This window comes from Pristiophorus japonicus, chromosome 15 (assembly GCF_044704955.1).
Source record: "Pristiophorus japonicus isolate sPriJap1 chromosome 15, sPriJap1.hap1, whole genome shotgun sequence".
Lineage (NCBI taxonomy): Eukaryota > Metazoa > Chordata > Chondrichthyes > Pristiophoridae > Pristiophorus > Pristiophorus japonicus.
Window position 1 is genome coordinate 55,778,071 of NC_091991.1, and position 18,862 is coordinate 55,796,932.

The 18,862-nt window shown below is 44.1% G+C and overlaps 2 protein-coding genes across 3 annotated transcripts in view; one reads left to right on the top strand and one right to left on the bottom strand.

The window, feature by feature from the left end:
* itfg2 (integrin alpha FG-GAP repeat containing 2) overlaps nt 1-8,729 on the bottom strand; it is a 355,330-nt gene extending 346,601 nt beyond the window's left edge. Inside the window, exon 1 of the mRNA XM_070900462.1 lies at nt 8,533-8,729. The gene's annotated coding sequence lies outside the window, so the exon portion shown is untranslated. The remainder of the gene's footprint in view (nt 1-8,532) is intronic.
* Nucleotides 1-18,862, top strand: part of LOC139280774 (peptidyl-prolyl cis-trans isomerase FKBP4-like) — a 43,730-nt gene that overhangs the window by 4,073 nt on the left and 20,795 nt on the right. The window contains exons 2-5 of one of the 2 annotated variants that reach the window (XM_070900464.1): nt 9,742-9,832; nt 14,311-14,455; nt 15,815-15,957; nt 16,490-16,610. In XM_070900464.1, the coding sequence (XP_070756565.1) occupies nt 9,746-9,832; nt 14,311-14,455; nt 15,815-15,957; nt 16,490-16,610 (496 nt within the window). In that variant the 5' untranslated portion in view covers nt 9,742-9,745. Of the gene's footprint in view, nt 1-9,628; nt 9,833-14,310; nt 14,456-15,814; nt 15,958-16,489; nt 16,611-18,862 lie in introns of those variants that run through there. The other variant, XM_070900465.1, reaches the window with a different exon arrangement.

Here is an 18,862-nt window from a genome sequence, read left to right on the forward strand (position 1 = left end):
TCCGAAATGTCCAGAGTGGCAAAAAATCAGCAATGATGTGCACTGAGCGCTGGTTCTGCAAAAGTAGAGGTACAGAACATTTTGTAAACCAAGGCCCAGTTCAATGATCAGAACTCCAGAACAAAGCAGAAGGCAAGGAGGCCTGTATTGAGGAACGTTATTGGAAAATGGAATAAGTCTATGGGTAAGGTTTGTGATTTTTCAGAATTATATTTTCATATGTTGTTTTGGAGGTATATAGCAGAATGGGTATGGAACCAACTTGGTTGCTTAAATGACTGAAAAAATATTCAGGAACATGATTGGTTGCTTTTTCTTGAATGGGAGTGTTTTCAGAGATTGTGAAAGGTGGTTTAAATGTGAGTTGCTATTTTGTGAATTTTACTATCCGTAAGCTCTGTGCTCCAAGTGTAAAACTTTTAATTGAATATTGGACACAGCTCTGGCAAAATAATGTTAGAATAACATTCTCTACTTTCTCTCCCCCAACTCTACAGTTACGTCCCCTTTTCTTTCCTCCTTTCATAACATAACTAACACATTCTGGCTTAGAGATCCACAGGTGCCAGCAGCCCTTCAGTACCATGTCCAATTGACCAACCTTCCATATATGAGCCTGACAAGTGAATATTGATAGTTTATTCAACAGTAGAGGCATTACAATCTAAAGCCATGCTGTCTACATCCAATGCCTATACATGCTTTCCAGCATAGGTCACTGGAAAACAATAAGGAATGGGAGGACCCTTGCTGATTTTCCACTCTTCTGCAGCTTGAACTCAATGTCCAATTGGAATATCAGCACATCTACACCAGCTGGTATTTGCTGGCTAAACACAAATCAGGGATTGAACATGGGTCCTTCTTGTTCCATACAGCTCAATAGGATACTTTATGATGTATTTACCCACTGAACCATTGTAGAAAGCTTGATCCTTTGCTTAATATGTTCTTAAACTGAGAGATTTTCTATTACAATCCTGAAGATTGAGGTCAGTCTGTCCTCGACATTCTTTGTTTTCTTCCTTTGTCCAGTCGCTTGTAACCTACATCCACGACTCTTCCGATGCCCTCTGCCACTTTAACAGTTTCCAGTTTCCTGGACCTAACCATCTCCTTTTTACCATGGACGTTCGGTCGCTCTACACCGCTATCCCACAGCAGGGCATCCTGCGTGCCCTCCGATTGTTCCTTGAACGGAGGCCCAACCAATCCCCATCCAGCACCGCCTTTTTCTGTCTGGCTGAACTTGTTCTTGCATCAGAAGATTGTGGGTTCATGTCCCACTCCAGAGACTTGAGCACAAAAATCTAGGCTGACACCAGTGCAATACTGAGGGAGTGCGCCACTTTTGGAGGTGCCGTCTTTCAGATAAGACGTTAAACTTGCTCTCATAGGCGGACGTAAAGGATCCCATAGCACTATTGCGAAGAAGAGCAGGGGAGTTATTCCCGGTGTTCTGGACAATATTTATTGCTCAATCAACATAATTTTTTAAAAAAAGATTATCTGGTCATTATCGCATTGCTGTTTGTGGGAGCTTGCTGTACACAAATTGGCTGCCGCGTTTCCTACATTACGACAGTGACTGCATTTCAAAGGTATTTCATTGGCTGTAAAGCGCTTTAGGATGTCCTGAGGTTGTGAAAGGCGCTATATAGATGCAATTTCTCCCTCCCTTTCTTGCTTGCTTTCTTTTTGAACAACTTCTACTTTGATTCCACTCACTTCCTCCAAATAAAAGGTGTTGCTTTGGGATCGTGTATGGGTCCTATTCCTGCCTTTTCATGGAACACGTGGAACAGATCGTCCTCGCCTCTTTTTCTGGTACATTGATGACTATCAGTGCCACTTCCTGTTCTCGCCCCAAACTGGAAAATCTCATCAACTTTGCTTCCAATTTCCACCCCTCCCTCACCTTCACATGGACCATCTCCGACTCTTCCCTTCCCTTCCCCAACTTCTCTATTTACATTCCTGGGAATAGGCTGTCAAACAATATCTAATTTTAAGCCAAGTGACTCCTACAACTACCTTGATTACATTTCCTTGCACCACACTTCCTTTAAGGACTCTATTCCATTCTCCCAATTTCTTTGTTTTCACGCATCTGTGCTGATGATGGCATCTTTCACACTCATGCTTCCGATACGTCTTTTTCCCTCCACCGAGGGTTCCCCACCACCGTGGTTCACTGGGCCCTTGACCATGTCCATCCCATTTCCCACACCTGCTCTCACCCTTTCCCTCACTCCCGGAACCACAGTGAGGTTCCCTTTGTCTTTGCCTTCCATCCACCAGCCTCCACATTTCAACGGATCAGTCTCCGGCATTTACGCCACCAAACACATCTTCCTCTCCCCTCCCATTTCAGCATTCCGATAGGACAGTTCCCTCCATGACACCCTGGTCCACTCTTCAGTCATCCCTAACACCCTTCCCAGAGCACCTTCCCATGCAAACATAGCAGATGCAACACCTGCCCTTTCACCACCTCCCTTCCCACTGTCCAGGGTCCAAAACACTCCTTCTGGGTGAAACAGCTATTTACTTGTACTTGATTCAGTACTGAATGAGCAGAAATTTCCTCCAGCTAAATATTGTGAAGAGCAAAGCCATTGTTTTCGGTACCCGGCATAAATTCCGTTCTCTAGCCACCAACTCCATCCCCCACCCTAGCAACTGTCTGAGCTGAACCAGTCTGTTCGTAACCTTGGTGTCATATTTTACCCCGAGATGAGCTTCTGACCACATATCTGCACCATCACTAAGCCCGCCTATTTTCACCTCCGTAACATTGCCCGACTGTACCCGGCTTCAGCTCATCTGCTGCTGAACCCCTCATCCATGTTTTTGTTACCTCTAGACTTGACTATTGCAATGCACACCTAGCCGGCCTCCCACGTTCTACTCTACGCAAACTTGAGGTCATCCAAAACTCTCTTGCCCGTGTCCTAACTCGCACCAAGTCCTGTTCACCTATTGCCCCTCTGCTCATTGACATACATTGACCTAAGCAACACCTCGATTAAAAAAATTATAATTGTTTTCAAATCTCTCCATGGCCTCTCCCCTCCCAATTTCTGTAATCTCCTCTGGTCCGACAACTCTCCAAGATATCTGTGGTCCTCCAATTCTGGCCTCTTGAGCATCCCCAAATTTAATTGCCCCACCATTGGCGACCATGCCCTCAGCTGCTTAAGCCCTAAGCTCTGGAATTCCCTCCCTAAACTTCTCCGCCTCCATACCCCGTTCCTCCTTTCAGATGCTCTTTAAAACCAACCTCCCATCTGCCCTAATATCTCCTTATCTGGCTCGCTGTCTCAACTTGTTTGACTAACGCTTCTGTGAAGTGCCTTGGGACGTTTTACTGCGTTTAAAGGTGTTATATAAATACAAGTTGTTCTTTCAATTTATTGTACAATATTCACTGCTCACGATGCAGTCTCCTCTACATTGGGGAGACCAAACACAGATTGGGTGATTGCTTTGCTGAAAACCTTCATTCAGTCCGCAAACGTGACCCTGAGTTTCCGGTCGCCTACCATTTTATCTCCCCGTCCCACTCGGAACTTGACCTCCTACACGGTTCTAATGAAGCTCACTGGAAGCTCAAGGAACAGCACCTCATCTTTCAATTAGGCACTTTACTGCTTCCAGACTAAACATTCATAACCACTGCTCCCATTTTTTCAGACAGCACGTACTGGTAATGATTCTGCTGTTTCTATTTCATCATCATCATCGTAGGCGGTCCCTTGTATCGAGGATGACTTGATTCCATGCCAAAAAGGGATGAGTTCACAGGTGTTTCACTGAAGGACATAATATTCCAAGTCCCGAACTACATGTTGAAGGGAGGAAGATGCCTGCACATGGATCTTTTTAACGTGTGGTGGCCATTGCACACCAGCCACCACATGGGCTTGAGAGAGCTACGTCTTGGTCCAGTGGCAAGGATTAACCAAGACGACTGGAGACCAGCTCTGCTGCACAGACCTAGAGCACGCACATATTGTAATGTGAGCTGGCCCGTGCTGCCCCTGGGCCCTCGCCTCGCCTGGGCCCCGAAAGCTGTTGCCATTTACAGCTCCTCTAGACACACATTTTGTTTCTTGTCTCGTTACTACTCCCTTTTGCCTTGCACCATAATTCCTTGTCATTTAATCTCTCCTGCCTCCCACCCTATCACAGACCTTCCTTTTTGTTCATTCCTCTCCTCTCCACCCCCCCCTTTCTTTGCCTCGTACTTACTTAAAACATGTTGCATCTCTAACCTTTTCCAGTTCTGACTAAAGTCATCGACCAAACTGTTAACTCTGTTTCTCTCTCCATAGATGCTGCCTGACCCACTGAGTATTTCCAGCATTTTCTTTTATTTCAGTATTTCCTTGTTTGCTGTAGAATGTCACAAGCAAGGTGTCAATGGTTTGGAAGATTGTTTTTTTTTCCATGCATTTATTTCCACCACCCCCGACCTTTATATTTGGAAATAGGCAAAAAGTCGTATGCATAGGATGGAAGTGAATTGTATGTGAATAAACAGATGAGACAAATGATCAGATACCTGTTTTGCCATTGTTGATTTGAGGGATAAATGTTAACCGGGACACTAGAGAACTCGCCTGCTCTTCTTCAAAATAGTGCCACAGGATTTTTTTACATCCACCTGAGAGGACAGATGAGGTCACAGTTTAACATCTCATCCAAAAGATGCCACCTCTGACAGTGCAGCACTTGCTCAGTACTGCACTGAAGTGTCCGCCTGGATTATGTGCTCAAATCCTGGAGTGGGACTTGAACCAACAATAAGAACATAAGAATTAGGAACAGGAGTAGGCCATCTAGCCCCTCGAGCCTGTTCCGCCTTTCAATAAGATCATGGCTGATCTGGCCGTGGACTCAGCTCCACTTACCCGTCCTCTCCCCGTAACCCTTAATTCCTTTATTGGTTAAAAATCGATCTATCTGTGACTTGAATACATTCAATGAGCTAGCCTCAACTGCTTCCTTGGGCAGAGAATTCCACAGATTCACAACCCTCTGGGAGAAGAAATTCCTTCTCAACTCGGTTTTAAATTGGCTCCCCCGTATTTTGAGGCTGTGCCCCCTAGTTCTAGTCTCCCCTACCAGTGGAAACAACCTTTCTGCCTCTATCTTGTCTATCCCTTTCATGATTTTAAATGTTTCTATAAGATCACCCCTCATCCTTCTGAACTCCCAACGAGTAAAGACCCAGTCTATTCAATCTATCATCATAAGGTAACCCCCTCATCTCCGGAATCAACTTAGTGAATCGTCACTGTACCCCCTCCAAAGCCAGTATATCCTTCCTTAAGTAAGGTGACCAGAACTGCACACAGTACTCCAGGTGCGGCCTCACCAATACCCTATACAGTTGCAGCAGGACCTCCCTGCTTTTGTACTCCATCCCTCTTGCAATGAAGGCCAACATTCCATTCGCCTTCCTGATTACCTGCTGCACCTGCAAACTAACTTTTTGGGATTCATGCCAAGGGTGTCATCAGCCGGTCCAGGCAGCGGGCGGTCGAGGGGGTCGTTCAACCTGACTGCCTGCCTCTCTTCTGCTCTTACATCCGGTCCAGGGTGTCCTTGGAGATGGAGCACGCGGTGTCCACCGGTACGCTCGCGGCCTTCCGCGAGAGGTGGGCACCGGAGGGACTGGAGTGCATCATCACGCCCGGCAACCAAATTTTAATTTGAATTTACGTTTTAAAGTTTAATTTGTTTTAATTGCCGGTGCTTTTAGTGTCCCCCTTCCCTTTTATAGGGGGCACTGGGGAAAAATGTGATTTTAGTGCCCAAAAAAAAACACAAAAAAAAAGGAAAAAAAGGGGCCTTGTAAATGTCTGGTGTGTCATCCAGGTCGGGTGGCACGGTTTAATGTTTTGTTTTACAGATAAACTCAAAGAGTTTCATGCACAAGGACCCCCAGGTCCCTCTGCACTGCAGCATGTTGTAATTTCTCCCCATTCAAATAATATTCCCTTTTACTGTTTTTTTTTTTCCCAAGGTGGATGACCTCACACTTTCTGACATTGTATTCCATCTGCCAAACCTTAGTCCATTCGCTTAACCTATCCAAATCTCTTTGCAGCCTCTCTGTGTCCTCTACACAACCCGCTTTCCCACTATTCTTTGTGTCATCTGCAAATTTTGTTACACTACACTCTGTCCCCTCTTCCAGGTCATCTATGTATATTGTAAACAGTTGTGGTCCCAGCACCGATCCCTGTGGTACACCACTAACCACCGATTTCCAACCCGAAAAGGACCCATTTATCCCGACTCTCTGCTTTCTGTTCACCAGCCAATTCTCTATCCATGCTAATACATTTCCTCTGACTCCGCGTACCTCTTATCTTCTGCAGTAACCTTTTGTGTGGCACCTTATCGAATGCCTTTTGGAAATCTAAATACACCACATCCATCGGTACACCTCTATCCACCATGCTAGTTATATCCTCAAAGAATTCCAGTAAATTAGTTCAACATGATTTCCCCTTCATGAATCCATGCTGCGTCTGCTTCATTGCACTATTCCTATCCAGATGTCCCGCTATTTCTTCCTTAATGATAGTTTCAAGCATTTTCCCCACTACAGATGTTAAACTAATCGGCCTATAGTTACCTGCCTTTTGTCTGCCCCCTTTTTTGAACAGAGGCGTTACATTAGCTGCTTTCCAATCCGCTGGTACCTCCCCAGAGTCCAGAGAATTTTGGTAGATTATAACGAATGCATCTGCTATAACTTCCGCCATCTCTTTTAATACCCTGGGATGCATTTCATCAGGACCAGGGGACTTGTCTACCTTGAGTCCCATTAGCCTGTCCATCACTACCCCCCTAGTGATAGTGATTGTCTCAAGGTCCTCCCTTCCCACATTCCTGTGACCAGCAATTTTTGGCATGGTTTTTGTGTCTTCCACTGTGAAGACCGAAGCAAAATAATTGTTTAAGGTCTCAGCCATTTCCACATTTCCCATTATTAAATCCCCCTTCTCATCTTCTAAGGGACCAACATTTACTTTAGTCACTCTTTTCCGTTTTATATATTGGCAAAAGCTTTTACTATCTGTTTTTATGTTTTGCGCAAGTTTACCTTCGTAATCTATCTTTCTTTATATCTTATATCTGGTGAGAATTGATGACCCTTCATCACTGACTTCCCCAATCAAATGAAATGATCTTTCCTTAGTCACCATATTAGATATCAGCCTTGGCTCAGTGGTAGCACTCTCGCTTGAAGGGCTCGATAGAAGGAATAAATCTGCATTTATATAGCACCTTTCTGAACTTCTGGGCATCTCAAATCAGTTTTGTAAAGTGTAGTCACTGTTGTAATATAGGAGACATAGCAGCCAATTGGCACTAACACTGGCTAGATAATTTTTTTTGCATTTCTTATTGACCTTCTCTGCTACGGTGTAAATTGCCTCAGTATCTCCAGTCTCTCTTAATTAAATAGTTTCCTATCCCTATCATCATGCTGATGAATCTACATTGCATACTCTGTCATCAATGTCATTTCCAAAACTGCATACACTATTTTAACTTTGAATTAATCATTACCTCTTTACTATTGTACTCTGCACCCCTATTTATAATACCCCAAATGCTAGTGCCCTTTTAATGGTTTTATCACCCACAGATGCACTTTCAAGGAATTATATATTTAAACAGCAAAGTGCACTTTTCATCTACACCCTTCAGTTCTTTCCTTTGTGTATTTGCCCGTTACTTATTTGACCTCCCAAAATGTATTATTTTTCATCCAGTCACTTTTCTACTCATTCTGCTAAGCCATATCCTCCTGAAGTCTTTTACAATCCTCTTCACTGCTAACTCACTAATTTTCTCTCCACGGATGCTGCCTGACCCGCTGAGATCTCCAGCATTTTCTGTTTTCAACCCTAACCCTTTGTTTTGTGTCAGTAACCAACTTTGTATTCATATTGTTGCATTTCCTCTTGTATCATGCACCTGAATATTTGTAACTATTCTCCTGTGAGACATCTTATCGGACATCTTAAAATCTATGTAACCACAACTGCATTCCCTTTATTTATTCAATCATTTCTTTAAAAAAAACCTCAAATTTGTCAGACAACTTACCTTTAAAATATCCATCCTGGCTGACTTTGATTAACCTATGCTTTTCTAAATGCTCACAAATCATGAATTATAAGAGAATCCCTTGGAAAGCAATTGAATAGGTAGCAACGAGGAAAAGACCACATAGACAAAAGTCACAATGTTTGGACTGTATTGAGAATTTGAATGGGAGAACAGCATTTGCAAGAGCTGACGGAGAGAAGAGCACAATGAGTAGGTCTTTTGATATCTATTGGCAGCCTGATTATGACAATTATGACTGTTCATGTGTTCAGTCAACCATGACACCACTAAGAAAGGCCTGGAAGTAGGCCATCTGTCTTCATTTTCTGCAGTAAATGGTACTGAGGACAGAGGATCTGTAAACTATTTTGTAATTAATTCTGTAAGCTGTACCTTAGTACTTCATTGTCTGTAACGCACTTTGGGACGTCCTGTGGTCGTGAAGGGCGCTATATGAATACAAGTCTTTTTTTGCAAGAGTTCTGTGATCCTTAATTATACTTCAGTTGTAGAGAAATCTTTGCTCTTTAGCAGGTAATGATCAAGTACAGAAAGATGCTGCTTTGCAAATATGTGCATTGAGAATCTTGTACAACTGTCATCATCATCGGCGGTCCCTCGTATCGAGGATGACTTGCTTCCACGCCAAAAAGGGATGAGTTCGCAGATGTTTCAATGAAGGACCTAATATTCCAGGTCCCGAACTACATAATGAAGGGTGGATGATGTCTGTGCATGGATTTTTTTAACGTGTAGTGCACACCAGCCATCACACAGGCTTGACAAAGCTAGCTCTTGGTCCAGTGGCAAGGATTAATCAAGATGACACGGGACTAGCTCTGCTTCATGGACCTAGTGCGCACACATATCGCAGTGTGGGCTGGCCCGTGCTGCCCCTGGGCCCACGCCTCTCCTGGGCCCCGATCACGTCGCTCTACAATCTCTCGCCGCTCCTTCCTCCTGACCTCGCCACTCCTTTGCCCCGATTAGATTGTACAACTGTACAGTATTTTTGTTTCAGATCGCCAGCATCTGCAGTTTTTGTTTAACAAATAACAGGTCCTTAATAATGGAGTGGTGGGGGGGAGAGAGACAATGGAATCAAGACTGCAAACCTCACTTCAAAACACAAAGCTCTGCATTAAAGCGACCATTGCGGAAACTGTTTTTATTCCCTCAGCCAAAATTACTTTCCCCCACAAGCGAAAGACCAACAAACACGTCACGGGGAGGACTTTGGGGGACTCACCAGCGCTGAAATTTATAATAGGGACGAACGAGATAGAGTAAGACATGGGTTTGTTTTGTATTTTAGTCAAGGATTAGAATGGATTGAGTCTAAAGGTGAACGAGTTCTCAGCCAGAGATGAGGAATATCTCGCAGTTTGATCCATAGTGGAGAATTTTCTAGAGCGAGAGCCATGTGCTAGAGGCAGGCAGGTAGGCGTAGCTTTTTTTTCTCTCTGGAAAGTTCTGTGACCCGCCTCCCATTATCACACTCGCAAACGGTCGAGAGTTTCGGCAACGTTCAGGCTGCAGCGTATTACATCCGTCCCTGTGTCTAAACAAAAAGCTCTTGGTGAAATAATCTGTTTTAACCAGAACGATGACTGCAGGAGACGAGAAGGCCGAGCAGCTGATCCCTATCGAGGGCGAAGATATCAGCCCTAAGAAAGATGGAGGAGTTCTGAAGGTAAGAGTCGGGATAAGCAGCCAGCAATCCTACTGTTCAAATAATGGGTGGGTGGAGGAATCAAAGTCACCTGATAAATCCTGATCAGCTTTGACCAAAAATCACATCTGGATAGAGCACTATTTTTAAAGCAGCAGAACAGGAGATTGACGTCGGGTCACCATATACACGAGGTACCTTCATTTAAACCATGAAAGCTTGAGCTATATTCAAGGCCAATGTGTCCGTGTTTATAAAGCGGTTGATTCAAGCGTGTGGAAGTGGCTGCCTCACACCCAGATACTGAGATGTAATTAATTATACGCTGTCTTGCACGACATGTCCCCGGGCCTGATTGTGTGTGGTGTTGAGCGGGTTAAATGGCAGGAAGGTGCCATTGCAGAGCGTCGATCGTGATCTCTCCATGGGGTCTCGGCGCGAATGGCCCCACTCCCTCGAGGCACCTTCCTGCTGCACCAATCCCCTCCCCCTGCCCTGCAGCCACCGGCCGGCACCTCTCCAGAATGTTCCCTGCAATAACCGCTCACCGAATGCAGCAGAGTATACCGCAGGCTTCTCGCACTTCCTAGCGCCCTTTTCTCTATATCTATTGTTTCCCTTTTCCCCCCCACATGAATCGTTGGATTTTAGTTAATCGGATTTTCCATCCACTCGCTCTACCTTATCTCAGATAGTGAAAGGATTTAAAAAAAAATAAAGATCACAATGAAATGTAGCACATTTTAGTGCAATAGTGGGTTTTGCAACTTGGAAACACTTGCTGAAAACCAGTTGTTCTGGATTGCAGCATCAGGTGATCAGTGGTAAACTTGATATTTAGGTAATGCTAAATTTACGACAGTTGAAGGAGGCAGGGAGGTGACGTCACGAGTTGCACAAGCTGTCACAAGCCTGAAACCTTGGTATTACATAGGATATACGGCACAGAAGCAGACCCAACCAGTCCATGTCGGTGTTTATGCTCCACTAGAGTCTCTTCCTTATCTAATTCTATCAGCATAACCCTCTATTCCTTTCTCCCTCATGCTTATCCAGCCTCCCCTTAAATGCATCTATACTGTTTGCCTCAACTACTCCCTGTGGTAGTGAGTTCCACATTCTCAATCACTGTTTGAGTAATGAAGTTTCTTCTGAATTCCCTACTTGATTTCTTGGTGACTATCTTATATTAATGGCCTCTAGTTATGCTCTTCCCACAAGTGGAAACACTACTCAATCAAAATCTTTCATACTTTTAAAGAACTTAATTAGGTCGCCCCTCAACCTTTTTTCAAGCAAAACGAGACAGCCTGTTCATCCTTTCCTGATAGGTATCCCCTCGCATTTCTGGTATCATCCTTGCAAATCTCACCACCCTCTCCAGTGCCTCTATATCCTTTTTATAATATGGCGACCAGAATTATACACCGTACTCTTAGTATAACTTCACTATTTTTCAATTCTATCCCTCTAGAAATAAACCCTAGTGCCTGGTTTGCTTTTTTATGGCCTTGCCTGTGCCACTATTTTTAGTGATTTGTGTATTTGTACTCCGAGATCCCTTTGTTCATCTACCCCACCCAGACTCGTGCCATCCAAGTAATAAATTACCTCCCTATTCTTCCTACCAAAATGTAATACCTCACATTTATCTGTGTTGAATTTAATTTGCCAATTATATGCTTATTCTGCAAGTTTATTAATGTCTTCCTGTAATTTGTTGCAGTCCTCAGTATTAACTATTCTCCCCCCCCCCCCCCACTTTGGTGCTATCCGCAAATTTAGAAATGGTGATTTTTGATTCCACAGTCTAAATTGTTAATATAAATTGTGAACAACAGTGGTCCCGCACTGATCCTTGTCCACTACCCACCTTCTGCCACTGTGAATTGCTACCTTTTCTGCTTTCTGTCTTGAAGCCAGCTAGCTATTCGTTCTGCTACTTGTCCCCTGACTCCGCATTCTCTGACTTTATTTATTAGGGTAATGTGATCTCCCTACACTTTTTAATCAAAAAAAAAATACAAGAACTTCACTTTTCCAGGTGCTCCTCCAAGGCAATGTGCGGTATAAGAACATAAGAATTAGGAACAGGAGTAGGCCATCTAGCCCCTCGAGCCTGCTCCGCCATTCAACAAGATCATGGCTGATCTGGCCGTGGACTCAGCTCCACTTACCCGCCCGCTCCCCATAAACCCTTAATTCCCTTATTGGTTAAAAATCTATCTATCTGTGATTTGAATACATTCAATGATCTAGCCTCAACTGCTTCCCTGGGCAGAGAATTCCACAGATTCACAACCCTCTTGGAGAAGACATTCCTTCTCAACTCGGTTTTAAATTGGCTCCCCCGTATTTTGAGGCTGTGCCCCCTAGTTCTAGTCTCCCCGGCCAGTGGAAACAACCTCTCTGCCTCTATCTTGTCTATCCCTTTCATTACTTTAAATGTTTCTATAAGATCACCCCTCATCCTTCTGAACTCCAACAAGTAAAGACCCAGTCTACTCAATCTATCATCATAAGGTAACCCCCTCATCTCCGGAATCAGCCTAGTGAATCGTCTCTGTACCTCCTCCAAGGCCAGTATATCCTTCCTTAAGTAAGGTGACCAAAACTGCACGCAGTACTCCAGGTGCGGCCTCACCAATACCCTGTACAGTTGCAGCAGGACCTCCCTGCTTTTGTACTCCATCCCTCTCGCAATGAAGGCCAACATTCCATTCGCCTTCCTGTTTACCTGCTGCACCTGCAAACTAACTTTTTGGGATTCATGCAGGTATGAAGGAATAGTTTCCCACTCCAGGTACAGGATGACTGCAACATCCAAATTAGGTGCCGCATAGGTTAGATATAGGCTAAAGCTCCATCTGCACTGTCCCAGCAATCACAGACAATGGAAGAGTATGCTCGAACAAATATTTAAAGCAAGGTTTGCAACCTTCTCCAAACTAGGGTCTGTATATCCATGGATAATTTGACAATTTATGCCCTTAGTATTCTATACAGTGAGTTCCTGAAGTCAATTGTGTTGGTGTGGAAAGATGCCCTCATAGAACGTTATAGCACAGAATCAGGCTAGTTGGTTTATCAGGTTTGTGTCGGTGCTCTACATGAGCCACCTATTTTAATCCCAGTTCTCGCTTCTGTTACACTTCCATATTCTTTTCATTTACCTATCTGTTTCCCTTTTAAAAAAAAATATGAACTCTTGACTGCTTCAATAGCTTTTTCTCCGTTAAATTCTTTTTGTGATTTTCAAATTTGTGTTCTCTTGTTACATCTATCACTCATCATAGGCAGTCCCTCGGCTAGCTCTCTTATCATAACTATTCATAATCTTGAAGACCTCTATCAGGTTTCTCCTTTGGTTTATCAATGAAATGGTTCAATAAGAGTTCTTAGGGCATTGAGGTTTGCTTGGCACTGATTCTGGGTGTCTAAAATGTTCCATTCCTGAAGATTGACATTCTTGACGAGCTCAAAAATTCAAAAAAGTTACTGGGCCGAAATTGCCCCTTCCCTTAAGGCCTATTACCGGCGACCATGATGCGGAGTGGAATGGCCGCTGATTTCTCATGTAATGGCCACCATTTTAAAAATTCCGCTCCTGCGGTATCCCGGCGGTGACCCGCTCTCCGCCGCTCCGCTGCTGCCAATTCGTCCTAGGTGAGTCATAAGAGCGTGCACCACCAATGTTCCCCCCCCCTGGATGGTGCAATTCTGCCGGGAAAATCTTGCCCCCGCCGAGTGGTGCCAAAAGCTGCTTTTCTCTGCTGGTGCAGTGAGGTTCTAGTCCATCTAAAATGGTAACGCGGCTTCCCATTAAAGGGGAGGGCGCACTGCCACCGTGGTTTTTTTGTCATCTGACTGCTATGTCGGGTCGACAATTAGGCCCTCGGGTTCTGCCGGGCAGGCAGCCTGGCACCCCCCCCCCCTTAGCTGCCGGGCCACTGGCCCTGCCGAAACACTCCCTGGTTGCCCAGTGGATCAACGATTTAAACATCGTGCAGGCTCTCCCCTTTAAGGGGAAAGCCGTGGTGATGCTGATGACTGACAGCGGCGGCCACTCCTTCCGCCCCTCTGGACTTTAAACTTCCACTTTCCGCCCCATTATGACCGACTTCCGGTCCGCCGCGGTGGGGGTGGGGGTGGGGGTGGGGGGGTGGAGAAGGAGGAGGCCAAAGAGCGGAATTTCACTTGAGGCCAGTGCACCAGTAAAATCGCCATAAACACGGTAGGTGCGCCCCATTTCCAGCAGTAGGCGATTTCGGGCCCATTGTCTTGGAAGTCACCCATACAAGATCTGATAGCAGAGAATAATAGGAGAATGAGAAAAATAAAGAATAAGCAGATATGCTATTAAAATATTTTTATCAGGGTATATTTATAATCCCTCAATGAGCTTTCAACTTGCAGTCATTTATAAATTTGGATGACTTGTGCCCTTAATCCTAAAAATATGTTTAACCATTAATATTTTCCTTCCTTTCCTCTGTCAGCTGGTAAAAAAAGAGGGCACTGGTGATGAGACCCCAATGACAGGAGATAAGGTCTCCGTCCACTACACTGGAGTGCTTTTAGATGGAACTAAGTTTGACTCGAGCAGGGACCGAGATGATTATTTCACATTTGACCTTGGCAAAGGTAAGAATCTTTTCATAGAAGTGTTCCTGGAATTTTCCTGTCGTTGGAACAGCACAGGCCGGAATTTCCTCAAAGCTGCTCCCGCTCCACTGCTGTAACTTCACCAGAGATACATTGGAAACCCCATTTTCACACATCTGTTCAAAATGAGGACCAAAGGTAGAGGGAATTAACTGGTTTTGTTTAGTGAACATCTTTTCAGTTCTGGTGGGGGGGTTGATGTAATGGATATTCAGGCTTTTCAGAGATGCTGTATTGTGTGCACTAGCCTTGTATATCAACACTGATCTTACTGTTTAAATTATGATTATTGTTTTTAGTTACAACCTGAATCTCTTGTTCAATTCTTGATCCAAGCTGCATCGAGCAGAAAAGTGTCATAGAGGCTGTGGCATCTCCAAATGGGCAGGGGAGAATTGGAGGGGATTCTCTGGGTATTCTTCACGGCCTTTTGCCAGGCATTTAAAAGGATAAGTATTGCAAACTAGGTATAGGTATATTGCTGTGTGCAGTATTATTAGAATACCCTTTATTTAACCTTTACCGTAGTTGTTCTAGAAGCTCTCGATGGGGTATTAGCATTTGACTAATGCAAGGTTTGGTGTAGCTTTGCACTCAAGAGAAGGGATGTTGATTCTGTGGAATAAACAGTTTGTGTCCCCAGTGTTTTCGTCTAGTAACAGGAGTTAGAAGTGGGTACAATGTCTACCTCTTAAGCTTTCCCATTAAGCACGCCCAGGTACTGACTCATTCAATACAGAGTAAACCTTCCTGAGCATTGCCCTGTTAAGTACTCCCCCATGTGATGTAGCACAAGTTGTATGCATGGAATACCTTGCTCCTACATCACTCCAGTAATGTGCATTAATCTATCTTCAGAAGTGCTTACCATATTATACCAATGCAATATTTTGTTTCCTGTGCTAACAATATTTAAAGTAATTCTTTGTGAATTACCCTGGAATTGTCATCAGTTTTATACTGTGGTCTCAAATTACTGGGAACTAGATTGAGACTGTGCCCCCCACTCCGTAATCATTTCAGATGGGACCTTGCAGCATCAGAGACATGGTATCATTATATCAGTCTGGGCAGTGTTCATACCAGATTCTAGAAGTGCAAATACAGAATTATAACCCATTGTGTCATCCAGTCCCCATGGAAGCTTATTTCTACATGTGATATTTTATTGTATCAAGTAAGGTGGCAGCCAGCTTGCATTGATATTGATTCCCATGTGACATAAAATTACTTCCCCATCTGAGAGGCTACTTGGACTGAAGGTGCTTCATTGTTTCTATTGAGGTAATTACACATTGACAAAGGGAGTAAAGTAACAATTTTCCTTGTTTTGAACAGCGCAAGTTATTAAAGCATGGGATATTGCTGTGGCCACCATGAAGATCAATGAAGTCTGTCAGATCATCTGTAAACCAGAATATGCTTATGGCTCTTCTGGCAGTCCACCAAAAATTCCACCGAACACCATTCTCGTGTTTGAGGTACCCACTTTTTTTCTGGAGTTAACATTCTCTCTTTTCGTCCAGGATGATATCTAAATGTTTGTGCCATGACTGTTTATTGCTAATTGTTGAAAGTTTGACTGTTTTCCTGTTTGAATTTTAAGTTTATATGTATAAGTTGTCAACTGTCTTGAATGATGTAACCGCATCATCGCTATGTGATTAATTGAGGGACAGCCAATAAAAAAAAAAGGCAGACCAATTGCTGCATGACATATTGAGTCACATATACAAGCTTTGGTTTCATTGCTGCATGATCGACTGACGCAGTGAAGGTTTATTTCTGTTGCTGTACAAGGTTTGTTTGTGCCATAACCTATGCAGACATGGAAATTTTATTGTGTGTGTATGGTTAAATCTCTCGTATCAAGGAGCAGACTCTGTGTGGAGAAGATCAAGGGTGTCTGAAATAAAGAATATAGCCTGAATTGCTGGTGAATTCTCCATGAAGATGACTTGGTATCTGATAATCAGATTTGAAACTATTTCCATTATTATTCTCACTTTTAAGATTGAGCTTTTTGAAATCAAAGCAGAAGATCTGACTGAGGGTGAAGATGGTGGAATCATTCGCCGAATCCGAAAGAAAGGAGAAAGTTATTCCAAACCCAATGAGGGAGCCTCAGTTGAGAGTAAGCAACTACCTTTTACCCTTGTAATTTCGTTGTATGTGCGTCATTTGAGCACCACAGTGAAAGGTTGGCTAGGGGGAAGGATGACTCCTCCCAGGTAGTATGGGGAAAATGCTGATCCATAGAAGAAAACATAGGATCTATTTCTCGACTAAGGATAATATCTGGAGAGTCACAAATAAGATGATCCCTTCTATTTCAGAAGATCTTTACAGATGAGGAAGTTGATTCAGCCCATCTTAATTCATCCGGATTTTCCCCTCCAGCATTCTGCCCGAAAGTCCATTCTCCATGTGCCACAAGGCTATAGCAAAAAGTACTAGAATGCATCAAAATGATGGAACAAAGAAAACTATCCTATCCTTGTATAAGACCTTGGATAGGCCTAATCTGCAATGCTGCATCTAGTTTTGGTTCCCTCACGTGGTGGGGGATAAAGAGACTCTAGAAAAGATTCAGAGAAGGGCTATGAGATTAAAGCCAGGTTTAGAGGCCCTTAATTACAATCATAGGCTTATTTTTCTCTGAAATAATGTAAACTGAGGAAATTGAGGTCTTTAAAATAATGATTAGATTTAGCCCCTGTGGATAGGCTATTTGAGTTAGGTAGGTTAAGGAGGACCAAGGGACATGAGTACAAGTTACATAAGCATAGAACTAGGTTAGTTTTCAGGAGGTTTTTCTTTTCAGAGCATCATCACCTGTTGGAACAAGTTGCCAGCTCTTGCAGTGATTGTAGATTTGCTGCAAACATTCAAAAGCGAGCTTGACAAGTTCTTAACTATGAGTGACACATGACATCACAGCGTTCAAAACTTAGTTGGAGTGCTGCGGGGGGGGTGGGGGGGGCGGCAGCCCCTTCACTCTGGTCTCCTGGAACTTGTTTGATCACCTTCAGGGGTCAGATGAATGTTCTAGAATCTTTTTCTCCCCCTCCCTAAATTGACCCAGGGCTAGAAATTCCACAGCGTCCTGATTGTGGCGCTAACATTTGAAAAGTTTTGTCCGGGTGGTGGGGGATAAAGAGATCCTAGAAAAGATTCCGAGAAGGGCTTTAAAAAAAAGTCATCCAACTTTACCCTTTTAAATTGTTAATTTTGGCGCCGCCTAGCCTGTCCTTTAGCTTTGGGGGTGGCACCTAAGATCTGCGCCAAAATGATCGGGTTGCCAGGGTAACAAGGGACACATTGTGGGCTGAGGCTAGAAAGTGAAACATACAACAATTCTGGCCAGCTCACAGCAACCTGCACAAGCATCTTGCACATTGCAGCAACATTCCAGCATTAAATTATTAAAGTGTTCACGCCAAAAGTCTATTTCCCCCCCCCCACTTCCCGGTGTTTCTGCTAGCCCTGGCGGAAGGCCTCCCGGTGCTGGTTGCCGCTGCTAGCCCTGGCCAAAGGGCCTCCCTCCTCCCGATGACAATTTCTGCTGCTAGCCCTGGGCGAAAGGCTTCCCTCCCCGCTGGGTGCCGCTCCTAACCCTAGCTGAAAGGCTTCCCTCCGTTGCCGGTTGCTGCTCCCAACCCTGGCTGAAAGGCCTCTTTCCCCGCCCCCCCCCCCCCCCCTCTGCTGCTGCTGTGTCCGGGCCGTGGAACTGCATCTGCTGTGCTGATTCTCCTACCTGCGCTGATTTTGTTAACTGCCCAGAAGGTTTTTCCAGAGTGGTCACATACCCCATCCTAAGAAAAATTGGAGCTGGCCAAACTTGCTTAAATGGTCAGAATTGGTGCAGGTGGCAGGTTAACGCCTCCAATGAAGTTTAAAAAATCGTAGCCTAAGTGAATTACACTAGCGCAGAAACTTTGGGGAAACTTGAAGATTTTAATTTATTCAAAAAAATATGGTGCACGCCAAAAAAACAGCACAGATAATTGGGGAAAATTGAGCCCATAGTGCTCACATTTTATTCTGTTGTCTTATTCCTTTGTCTCATGTGCCTTAAACCAGTTCCAAGCCAAGTGTGCAGCAGGAAATCTGCTCTTAGGCCTCTACCAATGCTGTACTTGATGCATTCTGTAGTGGCTGCAGAAAAGCAGTTCTAGGTGGCTCATTTTTTTTATTTATTGATTGATTGATCAACCTCCTTGTAGTCTTAATTCTATCGTCTGTGAGAGGGTACAGCATGGGTACTGAATTGCTTTGCCTGGAGGTCCACTTACCGAGTGTTAAGTGAGCCTGTGGTCTGTTAACTGAACAAATGAGTTGCACTTGCACTGGATGATAATGGGTAACAACAGCATTAACGTTCTT